This window comes from Manis pentadactyla, chromosome 5, assembly GCF_030020395.1.
Source record: "Manis pentadactyla isolate mManPen7 chromosome 5, mManPen7.hap1, whole genome shotgun sequence".
NCBI lineage: Eukaryota > Metazoa > Chordata > Mammalia > Pholidota > Manidae > Manis > Manis pentadactyla.
Window position 1 is genome coordinate 11,302,575 of NC_080023.1, and position 14,771 is coordinate 11,317,345.

General features: G+C 39.5%; 1 protein-coding gene across 5 annotated transcripts in view; it reads left to right on the top strand.

The window, feature by feature from the left end:
• The window catches only part of C1QTNF7 (C1q and TNF related 7), a 101,880-nt gene that overhangs the window by 81,539 nt on the left and 5,570 nt on the right, over nucleotides 1-14,771 (top strand). For 3 of the 5 annotated variants that reach the window (XM_036921091.2, XM_036921088.2, XM_036921090.2), the window contains exon 2: nucleotides 11,867-12,112. In XM_036921091.2, coding sequence (XP_036776986.1) covers nucleotides 11,875-12,112 — 238 coding nt within the window. In that variant the 5' untranslated portion in view covers nucleotides 11,867-11,874. Of the gene's footprint in view, nucleotides 1-3,514; nucleotides 4,341-7,187; nucleotides 7,265-11,866; nucleotides 12,113-14,771 lie in introns of those variants that run through there. The other 2 variants (XM_036921089.2, XM_036921087.2) reach the window with 2 other exon arrangements.

Genomic DNA, 14,771 nt, shown 5'->3' on the forward strand with positions numbered 1-14,771 from the left:
ACAGGGTGAACAAGGGAGAAGACTAAATTTGTATCCCTAGAACTCCCTCGTTTAGGACTAAGAGATCAGCATCTTTTGAACAAAAGCAGATAAGCCAGATTCCCAAAGCCTAGCTACCCATCAGAATCACCCATAGAGCTTTTGAAACATATAAATGCTAAGACCCGGTCTAGCCCACTGGTGTGCCGACACACAGATTCAGCTGAGAATCAGCGAGCTAAGGTGTATGACTAAAGTCCAAATAATGTGCTAGGAGGGCTCAGTGGAAGGGAAGGCTGTGCCTGGTGCAGAGCATCAGGAAGATTTTCTGGAGAAAGTGATGCATAAGGACAAATATGAACAGATACAGAAAGGGGCATGGGAAGGACGTGGCTAGCAGGGACTAGCAGGCCAGAGGAGATGATATGAGCTGGGCACTGAGGCTAGAAAGAGAAGATTGGATTCCCAACAAAACCTAGAGCTATGGGGAGGAGGACTCAGGTGTGCCTTCCACCTGACCGCAAGCTGTTTGGATGCAGAAACCTAGGGTTGTAAACTTAGTGACACCCTAGGGAGGTGTGTGGTAGAGTGGTTAGGTGGGCCAACTGTGGTCTCAGACTGCTGAAATTCCTCATCTATAAATGGAGGGGGATAAAATTACTCACCAGAAGAGGTAACGGTGAGGATTAAAAGAGGTAATGATGTAATGTCTTGGCACATAAGTGCTCATTATAAATTAGCTAGAACTTTCTTTTTTTTTTTTAATAATTCTAGTCCCTGGCAAAATGGCTTATATATATTACCAGTGCTGTGCTGAGTCATCTTAGACCAGCCGGCAAAGCCATTTCTATACATATCTCCCCAACTTTGCATTCAGTGAAGGTCAGATTGGAGGCTTGAAATTAGCCATAATGGGATTATATACACAGAGGAAACTGACAAAGTTACAAATCCGAACCTTCGGGTGAGAGCTCATTTACCAGCACACTGTCAGGTGCTCCGTGAACACTGAGTGGACTGGTCTAGATAGAACTGAGTTCAGTGGGACAGTGACAAGGCTGCTGAGGAACAAAAGCCCAAGCTTAGACAGAAAACAGACTACCTGCCGAGGAAAGACAGAGTAAGACCTTGGCCTTGGCTTGAGTGGCAGGTAGAAATGGAATCTGATGTCTTACTCTAAGCCAATTAATACTCCCTTAACATGTTTTTCTACCCATCACTTTTTGCCACTGTCTCTAAAGTAAGTGTGAAAATAACTGAGTGAAACAGGCACTAACAAGTTCTAGCCACATCTGAGATCAGAAATGCTCTGGGAGAAAATTTCAAAGGTTTGTTCTCTCTGTGAAGAGGAAGAAGTCCAGGAAGATACAGATTATAATAAGTTAGCTGACATGATAAATAATAAGGAAATCAAAGAATCAAATATTTCAAAACAGGAAAAAAATACTGTGTTATCTTAGTGATGCAAGAAATATTATCATCAAACTGTAAAGAGAAGCTGAGGAAGTTGTGAAGGACAAAAGAAGCAAATATGAATACCTGTAAATTGTATTAACTCCTGGCCAACAGAAGGAAGAAAAGATAAGACTACATCTATCTCCTCTAGAGGTCAAAAAGCTCCATTTCTAAGCTCTTTGACAGAGACGGTGCTATTCCAAGGAAGTATGAATGAGAAAAGCTCGTTAGGAAGAAACCATCACTTGTACATACATAAATGAACATATCCAAAGGTTGGAATACCTGAAACTGAGCTTGTAAGGATAGATATTCTAGTTCAACCTTTTAGAAGACCAGTGTGGAGTGTGGGAAGATTCCTTCAAGTCAGATAGTCAGGGCTCTCATACGAAAGACAAAGGGCTGTTCTGTGATGCTCTATTAGGGGTGATCTAATGAGACTTTTTAGCCTCAATGACCTGCTCTGCCAGTTCAAGTTCGAATATAAGCATAACATTTTCTTCTTGCAATTGATAGGATTCATTTGCTTTTATTAGCAGATGGACTAGTTGAAATCTAACTCCTCCTCTCCATGAATGATCTAAGAAATCTAGGGGCTTGCTTGATTCAAAAGGTGTCATCCCTGCTTCTAAACCAGGGAGAAAGTAAAAAGCAGAATCTTTGATTGTCCACTCTCCCTGTTGATTTTAGCCAAATGGTGACACTGTTGAATACTAGTCATGCACATCTAGTAGATATATGTCCATTTGCATGGGATGCTCTTGCTGACCCCATGTTAGCCCCTTACTAAGCTCCAGTCTAATGACCCTTTGAACTCACCATTGTGTGCTCAGCCATTGCATCAAAGGACGTCTGCTATGACTGAATGACTGAAAGCAGACAGGCTTGCAGCCTCATTCATAATTATACCAAAACCAGCCACCCCAAAATCCTTTAGGCCTTTTGGCCCAGACTCCCACTTACCTCCTTGTCAATTCCATTCTGTGGTCTACATTGTCCTTTCCAGGCTTTGGACCCGACTAACCCTACACTGCATGACTAATTTCCCTAAATTTGTATCTGGGAGAGGAGTTGGACCCTTGCTTTCTTCTTTTCCAGAAAGGAAATAATGACCTGGGTGTTTTAAGCAAATAATTTCAATTCCTCTTCAGCCAATGGTCCCTGAGAGGAAAACTTTCAAGCCACTACCAAGTGCCTCCTTTTATGTCCAGTACTAAGAGAGTCGTTTGAGTGACTTCTCTCAGTAACAAAAAATATGTCCTTTACAAAGTGACTCGATTCTCTACCTATACATATAGAAGTGGCTAATGTCATTTCTTTTACTCCATCTCATCAGGCATCAGCAGTTTGTTAGAGTATATTAAGAATTGTTATAAACCTTACAAATAATCAAGGACAACCATTTTACTCTGAGAATGAGAAGATAAACCCAGGGACTCTATCTGATTAAGATCCTCCTCCATAAAACGGTGGCTACCAGGGACTGAGGGTAGGAGAATATAACTGAATGCATTTAAGAGAACAAGCTTGGAACAAGTAGTAAAGAAGCCATGAGGATCTATTGCACAGTATAATGAATATAGAAAATAATATTGTACTATATTGTACAAATATATTGTACTATAATTATATAGTGTGATAAATATCACATTGTAATGGCAATCATATTACAATATATAAATATATCAAAGTACTCTACACCTTAAACTTACACAGTGTTATATGTCAAATTTTTTCAATGAAAAAAAGACGTTACTCTAATTTAGCAAAATACTGTGACTCCCTTCTGTGTCCAAGGCGTGGTTTTTACTACCCGATGACAGCATTCAGATGTTGGACAGCCAACACATTCAAATGATCAGTTCCTCCAGATGGGAGAGCACATAGCTAAGGCAAAATAAAGCTCATTGGAGTGGGAAGCCCACCCACCTTCCTGGTCAAGTTTGTGGTAGGTGTTCACTTTGTTAACTTTGGAAATAGTTCTTGCAATTAGCATCCTCAACTACTTGAGAAGAATGTGTGGAAAAGCCAGATACAAACAAGATTTTTTAGTTGCTTAGTCTCCGTAAATGACATCATGAATTTTATATTGCTGCTGCTAAGGAGACATAAGAAGTATGTGTCAGAAGGAAACAAAGACATTGATTGCATTGAAAATGAGCAGTCATAGGCTTTAGAGAACCATTCTGCCTTCTGAGATGTTATGATCAGTTCTCTACAGTAACAAAGACATATTAGTCTTCTAAAAATACCCAATCATTCATGCATTCAGCAGAGAACAAAGAAAACACCAGCACAGTACACATAACCGTCTTTCATTTTATAGCACTTTCCTGCTGAAAATGATGAGGGGCCACTTTCCTGCCACTTTTACCTAGAAGAGGGACACCTTCTCCTGGTTATTCCATGAGACAGGGCCCACTGTCCAGAATCTGAAGATCTACACTGAAAGTTCTCAAATAGGAAATGACTCTTTTCTCTAAGTTAACAACTAATTTCCAGCCAGTGAGTAATTTTTTTCCTGAAACATCCACTCAGTGGAAAACAAACCAAGAGGGAAAAAGTGAAGTAAACAAATCTGAAAAAGAGGCCACGACACATAGAGATGGAGGCACCCGTGGATGTAACAGTCAAAGAAAGCAGGCGCTCACAGTTTATCTCGAACAAAACTGTAATTTTAACCGGCCCCTGACTGAGCCTCACCCCATGAATGGCTTCCAGGGCCTCTGGCTTCATTGGGACGAAAGAAGAAAATTATTTTTAGCACAACTATTTGGAAACCTCTGAGAACTTGGATCTGTTTTTCGGTCTGGTACCAAAGCAAGTTTTTCGCTGAAGCTCTCATGAAAGATCCTCGGTCTCTGGTGGATTTAGAATCCTGGAGCAACTCACCAACCCAGAACAAGGTATGGAGTTTACTCTTTTTTTTTTTAGAATTTTGGCAAATGTTGAGGCACTGGCCCATTTCAGTATGGTAGCTTTTGAGCTTAGAGGGCTCTGTAAGAAGAATCCATGAAATTGAAGACCTGGGTTCAAATCTCTGGTCTGGTCCTAGCCTTGTGACCATAGATCAGTTACCTGACTTCTCTGGACATCGGCTCCCTGTCCAACCTACCACAAGAATCTCTGGGAAGATGATATGGACTTAACATTGCTCTGCAGACTGCAAATATTTGGCAGATGCCAGCATGTGTTACTGCTGTGCATCCTAGCACTTTACATAAAGCAGCCAAAGCTTTCTAAGTCACAAACTGTTGATTGAAATAAATAGGAATGATAAATATTTTTCTTCATTCAGCCTTTGTTGAGTCTCTGTTACAGTCTAGTCTTTGCCCTAGATGTTGGTATACAGTTTACACTTGGGTGGGGAGGACAGCAGAAAGCCGTAGCCCGGTGGGGCTGTGTGCTCCCGCTGGGTGAGCAGGTGACAGGAGAAGGGAGGTATTTCATGGTCAACAGGAGAAGCAGTTCTGGGCAGGAAAACTGGAGCCCCTGAGGCAGAGCTGAGGAACCACAAAACAGAAGGAACTGGGATGTGAGCACCCAAGGTCCCCATCCTGTCTTGCTCACAGTGCCACTCCCAGGGCAGCCAGAAGGACAGAGCCTGCTATTGAGGAGTCTCTTCCTCTGCAGGCCAAGGATTTGTCTCATTTTGGCCACCCCTGGTTACCTATCCTCCTCCTAATGATTTCCAGGCAAAACACATTATCAACTTGAATTACTAATCAAGTCCAGCCCTTTGTCACGAAGTTAATATTAGTTTCCCTCACAAGATGCAGGGGGAAAGTGAAGTGTTTGGTGACAGAAAGTGCTGGGCTCAAATCCTTCCAGCACCATGTTTATGGCTGTGTGGGCCTGAGCCCTCAGGGTCTCGATCTTCTCACTTGTAAAATGAAGATAACAGCACCTACTTCATTCAAGTGGTGTGGGGATTAAGTACATGATGCCTTGAAAACACCTAGCACAGTAATAAAATACTAATATGTTCCCTGCATCCCAACTCATCTTTTTTTCAATTTTTTATTGTAATAAACCATGCATAACAAAACTGGCCACTTTGAAGTACACAGTTCTGTGACATTACGTACACTCACAATGTTGTGCATCACGGATCATGCACCAGCAGAATCTTTTCATCTTCCCCAGCTGAAACCCTGAGCCCATTAAACACTCATTCTCTGTTTTGCACTTCCCATAGCCCCCCAGCAACCATCATTATTTCCTTCTCTACAATTCTGACTATTCTACATACATCATATAAGTAGAATCATACCATTTCTGTGCTTTTGTGATTGGCTTATTTCACTTAGCATATGGTGTTCAAGAATCCTTCATGTTGTAGCGTAGGTCAAAATTTCCTTCCTTTTGAAAGTTCAGTAACTTCCTATTGTACAGATAGACATTTTCTTCATTCATCTGCTGATAGACACTTGAGTGGCTCCCACCTTTTGGCCATTGAATAACGCTGGTATGAACATGGGTGTCCACATGTCTGTTTGAGTCCCTTCTTCACTTCTTTGGGTATATATTCAGAAGTGGAATTGCTGGATCATATTACAATTCACTATTAAATTTTCTGAGGAATCACCATACTGTTTTTCACAGCAGCTGAACCATTTTACATTTCTACCAGCCACATTTTCTATTTTTTTTCCAGCTTTATTGAAACATGAATGGCAAATAACACTGTGTCAGTTTCAGGGACACAACATGACAGTCGGATATATACATGTACTGTGAATGATTAGCACAATAAGATCAGCTAACATATCCATCACCTCATATAATTATCATTTTTATGCATGTAGTGAGAACATTTAAGATCTACCCTCTTAGCAACTTTGAAGGATATACTACAGTATTGTTAATGATAGATACCATGCTATGCATTCGATTTTCAAAACGTTTTCATCTTATAACTAAGTTTTGTATCATTTGACTATCTCCCATTTCCCCCTCTCGCCAGCCCCTGACAAATCCCATTCTACTCTCTGTTTCTTTGAGTTTGGCTTTTTTTTAGATTCCACATGTAAGTGAGATCAGACAGTATTTATCTTTTCCTGTCTGACTTATTTTGTTTAGTCTAATGCCTTCAAGGTTCATCCATATTGTCTTGAATGACAAGATATCCTTTTTTATGGCTGAATAATGTTTCACTGCATATATTTATACAACACACTTTACTTATTCTTTGATGGACACAGGCTGTTTCTACATTTTGTCTGTTGCAAATAATGCATTAGACAGGGTGGTGCAGATATCTCTTGATATCTTGTTTTCATTCCTTTGGATATGTCCGCAGAAGGGGGTTTGCTGGATCATATGGTAGTTTCATCTTTTTTTATTTTTTTACGAACCCCCTATGTTTTCTTCCAGAGGTCTTACATTTAATATTTCAATTCCATTTCAAGTTAATTTTTGAGTGGTATAAATTAGGGGTTTTTACAGCTAATATTGTAATTCAAAAAGGTGAACATGCATGTGAATGTCCACATTTTCCTAACACCATTTATTAAAGGAACTTTTCTTTCTGCATTAAGTATTTTACTCCCTTGTCAAATATTAGTTGACTGATGCATGGGTTTATTTTATTCCTTGAGTAAAGAAAAAATGTGATATTTACAAAGAGATCTCAATCGTAGACACATTTACTAGAAGTTAAATTTTTGCACTGATTTATTCAGTATTTCTCCAGGTGTTTTCCATAGTGAGTTAAGCAAGGACAAAGGTTTTGTCACTAAAAAAACTTACAAAATACTGTGTACCAATTCCAGCTCACAGATTCAAAAGGCCATTAACATGAAGGCTCTGAAGTCTACAATACAACAAAGTAAGTAGGTGTTGAAAAACCTAAAACCTATCATTTTGTAACCCCTACCAAAAAAAAAAAGATACAATTAGCATCCCAGGACACATCTGTTCAAGACAAACAATATTTCCAAACCTGTGATTTTCTAATTCCAGAAGAACATAATGGTGGGAAAAAAATACATTTTAGCACATATTCTACTTAAGTTTGCATAATTCAATGCATTCCTTCGAAATATTTTGCATGAAGAGTGACTGCTAATGTGGATGAGGTTTCTTTCTATTGTTTTGGAAATGTTTTGAAATTAGATTATGGTGCACATTGAGTTGCGCACTTTAAAGTGGTCAATTTCATGGTGTGTAAAATCTCAATAAAGCTGTGAGAAAATATTGTAATGTTTATAAAGCCATGACTCACCTCATTCAGTCCCAGCCCAAATAACCAAATTCATTGCAAATCACTGGGGCAGTGGGTGAAAGATGGGTCATTCAACGTAAGGTGCTGAAAATATAAAGTTGGATCCCTACCTCACACTTCCCATCAAAAAAATTCTAATGGGTCAAATTATAAATGTGAACAAATGAAACAATAAAAGAACTGAAAGAAAAGTGGGAGAGTTCTTTTTATTACCTTAAAGTGGAGAAGGCCTTTTAAATACAATGAATTGAACCTCAAAAAAATGTTTTCAATAAAAATATCTTTAAATGCATGAACACAACACAGGTAACAGACTGGCAGTTGCCACAGGGGAGGGAAGTGGGAGGATGGGTGAAACAGGTAAAGGGAAAAAAATCTGTGAGGATGTTCAATACCTTGATCCGGCTGAGAGTTACATGAGTATATACACACATCAAAATTCATCAAGCCATACACTAAGATTTGTGCATCTTGTTGTATGTCCCTTGATAAAAATAAATTAATTAAATTAAAATGCATAAACAAAGTTAAAAAGCAAACTGAGAAAAGCTATTTGCTGCTCATGTCATAAAGCATGTGCAGAGAATATGTATATGGAGATACTCATTTCACTATTATTTATAATAGCACAGGAATGAAAATATCCTAAACATCCATCAACAGGAATCTTGTTAAATATAACACATCCATATGATGGATATTCTACAGCTACTAAAACAAAAAATGAGGCAAGTCTGTATATACTGATAGATATATACCTGAAAAAGCACGGTTCAGAGAGTTGTATCTGGTAATGCCAACACGGGGAAGGAGACCTCACAAGAAACTAGCAAGAGTAATTGCCTCGAGAAAGGGGGACTGCGTGTCTGGTAACGGGAAGGAAGGAGAAGAGACTTACTTTCATTGCATACCCTTTTTATTTAATTTTATGAATGTGCATGTTCTATCTATACAAAATTTTGCTTAATATTTTTAAATACTCTAGAATATGCAAAATTAAAATAACTCAAGTCTTTTATTTGTCTTTCTCAAATACTGTCAAAGGGACCCTGGGACCCCAGGAGTATTTCTTTAACTTATCTTTCCTCTTTGTTTTGTAATATTCTCCTATTTCACTGTCTCTACCTTTTTTTCTTTCTCACAAAACTCTCACTTCCCCAAAAAAGATCTTCTCCCCAGAGCCCAGCCTGAGTTTTTTTTTTTGTGTGCCGATGTTCCTGGTGGTTGGAGGATTCAGTGACTAAGACAAATATTCCTGCCTTCATCGAGTTTATATTCTATCAGATGGAGATAGACAATATTTTTAAAAAAGCATAAAAAGATAAGGATTATCTGGTGAGATAGAGTATAATGGATATTAGAAAAAAATAGAATGGAATGAGAGAGTGTCAGGAGGTAGGAAAAGGTGGATTGCAACATTAAATAAGGTGGTAAGAGCCGGCTTTGATGAGAGGGTGGCATGTGGGCAAAGACTTGAAAAAGGAAATAAGAGAGTGAGACAGGTAGACATCTTGGGGAAGAGAGTTCTAAGCAGAGGGCAGAGACAGTGTGAAGGCCCTAAGGCAGAACAGTCCTAGTGTCTCTGAGAAGCACCAGGGAATTTAGGATGTGACTGGAGGGAGAGTAGTAGAAGATGAAGTCAGGAAGTAAGGAGGGTGGGTGCCAAATCAAGTAGAACCTTGTAGACCATATGTCATGAGGCTTTCTGACTTTTAAGTAAAAAGGACAAACCATGACAGGGCAATGCCACGGTAGTTTTCCAGTATGATCCACACTCCCTTGTCATTTGGGTGAACTGAGTCCCAGGACCTGACCAGCCACTGACCACTGGCCATCATCAGGCATCACGCACCACAACACACTGTTCCTTGATTCTACTGATGAGTGTTAATGGATAATCATTTTGAGTGTCTTTCAAAAAATTCTAACTGGATATGCTTCTAGCATTAAGGCTACCATACAGCTAATATTCTAGTACATTTGGTGATGAAAGGCAAACCATTTGTTCAATGAATATATGTTTCCATTATCTTAATTTATTCCTTTTTTGAACACCTTTTTGCCTGGCTATTGGAAAGATTCATATCCTTGCTTCCAAGGCCACCTTTACAATTTCTGCTTCCTCTCTCCATCATAACCTAGATCTCACCACAAGTTTCTTTATAACCTACTGGTGTGTTTTTGTTTTTAGCGTCTTCATCACAGCATCTGAGATACCACTGCCCGAAATGCCTACTTTCCAGAAAATTTCAAATCCCTCTTTGAAGTAACTCCCGACCTCAGCTATAGCATTGCATTCCATGTCTGCTTACAAGCCTCCTTATGAGTACCTTCTACGAGCAGGTTCTTTTTTCAAATCCCTTCTCAAAGCCTGCTCTAATCGGTATTTTACAAAGGAGAACTAACGGTTTAATCATCACATTTTGTTTTGACGGTAGCAGAGTGTATGGATAGAATGTTCTTTAATTTTCTGTCATCTGAGGCCCCTTTAGAAGGGCTGGTAGCTTCATCAGCTCCTCTGGGCTTTTCAGTAGGCGCCTTAAGCCTAGCTGAGCACTAGAATCAGTAATTTTGTGTTTGTGTTGTATTATAAGTCAAGCACAGCATGGCAAAATGTTCTCCCTGATTCTTTCTTTTTCCTTTTTTTTTCTCTTTTTTTTGGTGGGGTCACTGATCACAAAGATTTGGTCAAAGATACAGAGATTATATTTGGATAAGTTGCTTCAGTTTGTCACTAATAAGATTTCTAGGAATCAGACTTATTTTTGAACCACAAGTGCTCACTATGTTTTCTCAGTTTGTCATTACTATGCTCTGGCAAATTTCTGGGTCTAATTCTAAGATGTTGCAATTTCCCCATGGGTACCATAAAAGTGGTACAGTATACCTGGTTAATTTTCTGATATGGCTGTCAAATAAACAGAGAAACTATCTGATTGTTTTCCCCACATTTTATTATTATTTCCTTTGGGCAAGAATATGCCAGGCATATACATCAAGCATTGTACAGATTTCTTATTAAAGCACAACTATCCAAAAACTGCTCATTTACATTGCTGCAGAACCATGTATATATATCCCCCCATCCAAGAAGCTGCTCCTCCTAAGGACCATTTAGCCTAGAAAATCAGGTATCTCCAGCCTACACTGTCCACCCCTCAGTTTATATGCCAAATGTCATGCTAATAAACAATCCATCATTCTCAGCTGCCTGGCTGCATGGAGGGAAAAACCAAGCCCTATTAGATCATAGTTGAGATGTATCGCCTGCTTTACTCAGAGCACGTGGCACCATGCATGGTTTAATTTCACTCAGCTCTTTAATTGACCCCTAGTGCAAATGGCTTAATGGGACACAATGGCATTATATCCTGTAGATTTTAAATTAAAGTGTGAGAACCCCCTCAGGATATGCACAGTACTCCAATTAACACTAATTGGCATTCTAGATGATTATCAAGTGAAAAACATGGTTTTCCTGAAAATGCCACTTCCTTTCTCCTGCTTTAAAAAGCCTGTAAATTCTTAGAAAACAATCATAGATGCATGCAAAGCTTAGATATATGTATATCTAGTATAGTGTTTATATTGGCAGAAAGCTGGAAAGAAATGTCTCTAATGGGGAATCGTGTATATAAAGGGTGGTAGAGACAAATGCAACAACTTTTTTAATGTATGAAAAATTTTTGACATGAACAGATGCTCAGGATATACTGTTGAGTGAAAAATATTAAAGAATTGCAGGGGTGATATAATATCACTTTTCTCCATAGAATAAAAGACTGGAAGGATGTATATACGGAAATGTAAAGAATATCTCTGGGCAGTGAGAGGAATGTTGATGTTTATTTTATTCATTTGCATTTCTAATATCCTAAGAAAAAAACACGCAACTTTGGCAAAAAGAAATGGCATTTTCAAAGTCCGTCTTGACTCCTGCAGAAAAAAATATACCACAAATGGATTAATTTTGAAGCCTTTTTCATCCCTCCTTCCTCTCCATCAACCCCTGTGTGGGGGCACTGAGAAGTCTCTACCAGTAATGCGTTCAGCATTTCCAGTGAAATTCTGAGGTAAACAGGTTTTTCTACATGCGTGGAGAGGTGAGCACCAGAGTAAACTGTTGCAGATGCCCATTCTCATGTTCAGCTATGCCAAAACTCTCACCTGGAAGGGTGCATTTATGTCCGTGTGTTTCTCTTCCAGAGCCAAAGATGTTTATCTTGCTCTATGTTACAAGCTTTGCCATTTGTGCAAGTGGACAACCTCGGGGTAATCAGTTCAAAGGAGAGAGCTACTCACCAAGGTACATCTGCAGCATTCCCGGCTTACCTGGACCTCCAGGCCCCCCTGGAGCAAATGGCTCCCCTGGGCCCCACGGTCGGATCGGCCTTCCAGGACGAGACGGCAGGGACGGCAGGAAGGGAGAGAAAGGAGAAAAGGGGACGGCAGGTAATGGACGCCGGTGTCCCTCCCACCACTTCTCCCCTGCCTCAAAACTACTTCCTTCCTGTGCGGCTTTTTCGAATGAGAATTGCTCCTTAAATGCCTTCCCTGCTTCACCTCCGTGCTGTAGATATTGCTCTAAACTTTTTTACCTGCATTCTTATTTCATTGTAATGACAACTCTTTCAGTTATCACATTTTATAGATGAGAACAGAGCAATAGCGTGTGTAAATGGATCACAGAAGATGGACGTGCACTGCTAGTGACCGGCAGACCTGGATTCAAACCTTTAAGCCTGTGAGCACTGGGCTGTCAAAGCTGGCAGGCAACGGCTGGACGTGCAAAGGCATGGATGGACAGGCAGACAGACGGCAGCAAGGGAGATGGACAGAAGGAGCAGAGGCAGAATGTAGGAGCCCAAGGCGCAGGTGCCGCCCTGCTCTACACCAATACTCTGAGCAGAGACATATAAAGGGCCTCTAGATTTTATTTTTCACAGATGAAAGCAACCATATCTCTGTATGGCTTACCTTTCCTAGCTCATCTCTTTCCCACCTGTCACATAGCAACTCAAAAAGTCAATTTCTTATAGCTCTTTACAGCAACACAATTGTTCTCTGGTTGTTCTGTAACTTCGGCTTTTTTTCCCCACAAATAAGTTGGCCAGGGAAGCTTGCCAATTCTGCAATCATTCGGAGAAAAACAGATTGAAATTCTAGGGAGGCTGTGTTAACTCTAAAAAAGGAAGTGATTTGGAATCAATCTTTGAAAATAAGTTTCTGAGTGTAAAAGCTGGGACAAAAGGTAGGAAGAACGGAGTCAATACTTCTAAGAAGCATGTCTATCTAGTATAGCACCTGACTTATTGGTGTTATGCAGAGGCATAATATATATTGAAATTACTGGATAATAATCCATTTCTGAATTTGTCATGCAGAAAATACTTGGCAAATCTGTAGCTACCAAATCTATGAACATTAGATAAAGAACTTTTACGTAAGTTTCAACATCAGATAAAGACCCATTAATTTGGAGTTTGAATCTCACCTTTACAAGCCTTCTGTATGGTTACAACTATGAATACATCTTACTGCTGCGTCATGATCATGAATATCCTTGAAAGCCTGTAAGAACACCAGGATCATAGTTACATATTACCTGGTCCCTTTGGTTCACTGTGTCTGGAAGCAACGATGGGAGGGCTGCCTAAGCATGCCTCAGGGTCAGAAAGACAGGCTCAGACCTTGGCCCCTGCAGTTACTATGTATCCTTGGGCAAATAGCCTCTTTGAGCCTCAGTTTCCTCATTTGTAAATTGGGGGTGATAGTGAAGCACAAGCCCAGTAACACATGTAAAACAGTCAACAGAACCAATGCCATGTGGTGGGCACTCAGTAAATGGTGGCTGCTGTCACATATTACATTGTAAATATACTGCGAATCTGGGTCATGGCAGAGTTTGTGAATATCCAAAGCCACATCATAATCTAGAAATGAGTGACCTGAGATGTTTCTAGTATTATTTAAAGATAAGTTTTCAAATTAAATCAAATGTTCATAATTGCTATGATTTCACCCTATATGAGGCCAATAAACCCCTGTATTCATCAGTCTATTCATTCATCCATGTACACATACATTCTTCATTCAACAAGCTTTTTGGGCACCTATTGCTATTCATTATTATTCTAGACTAGAGTTTCTCAGCCTCCACACTAATGGTGTTTGGGGCCAAATAAGTATTTGCTCTGAGACGGTGCTCCTGGGCCTTGCATGACATTTAGCAGCACTAGATGTCATTGGCACCCCCACCAATTGTAACATTCAAAAATTTCTCCCACCATTGACAACTCTCCCATGGTGGGCAGTGTAAAATTACCCCAAGTCGCGTTCCAGACACTGAGAACACAAACATGAATAAGACATTGTTCTTGCCTTGACAAGCAAACATTTAGGAGTAGAAGACCAATATGGAAACATATAATTACAATATGTCATGATTATCATCATAACCATTTATGAAGAACTTACTGTGTGTCAGGAATTTTACATTTAGTACTTAATGTCTACCATAACCCTATTAGCAATAATTAAAGTCAGCAATAACAATAACAATGTTACAAATGAAAATTAAATGACCTTCCCAATCTGAGATTAAATCCAATATACCCACATAGGGATATATAACAGCAGCTAAGATAGGCTAGAATGCCTTTGTGATCCCTGAAGAGAAACACATCTTGTTTACAAACAATAGCAACAGCCCTGGCACTATGGGCATAAGGTTTAATGTGGCTGGAACTGGGTACAACACAGCTGGGAGCCTCTGTTCCTTCTTTTCCCTGTCATGAACCACAAATGTCTCCTCTTTCAGAATTAAGCATATTTTTTTGTCCAACTTCCCTACCCTAAATTACAAACACAGAGCTTATAGTGAATCATAAATTTTCTGTAAAAAAATACCTGTCTCCCTCACTGGTCTATAGCAATTACTACTGTAGCATGTTTTTAACATTTCATTTTACCAGAATGCACATCCATATAAATATCTGCAAATAACACTAGAACCACCTCATGAAACAGATCACCTTAATTTATCATATGGCTTTGAGATTTCCATGAAGTTGGCTATGACCCATATTTGCAGATCACAAAGTAACACATA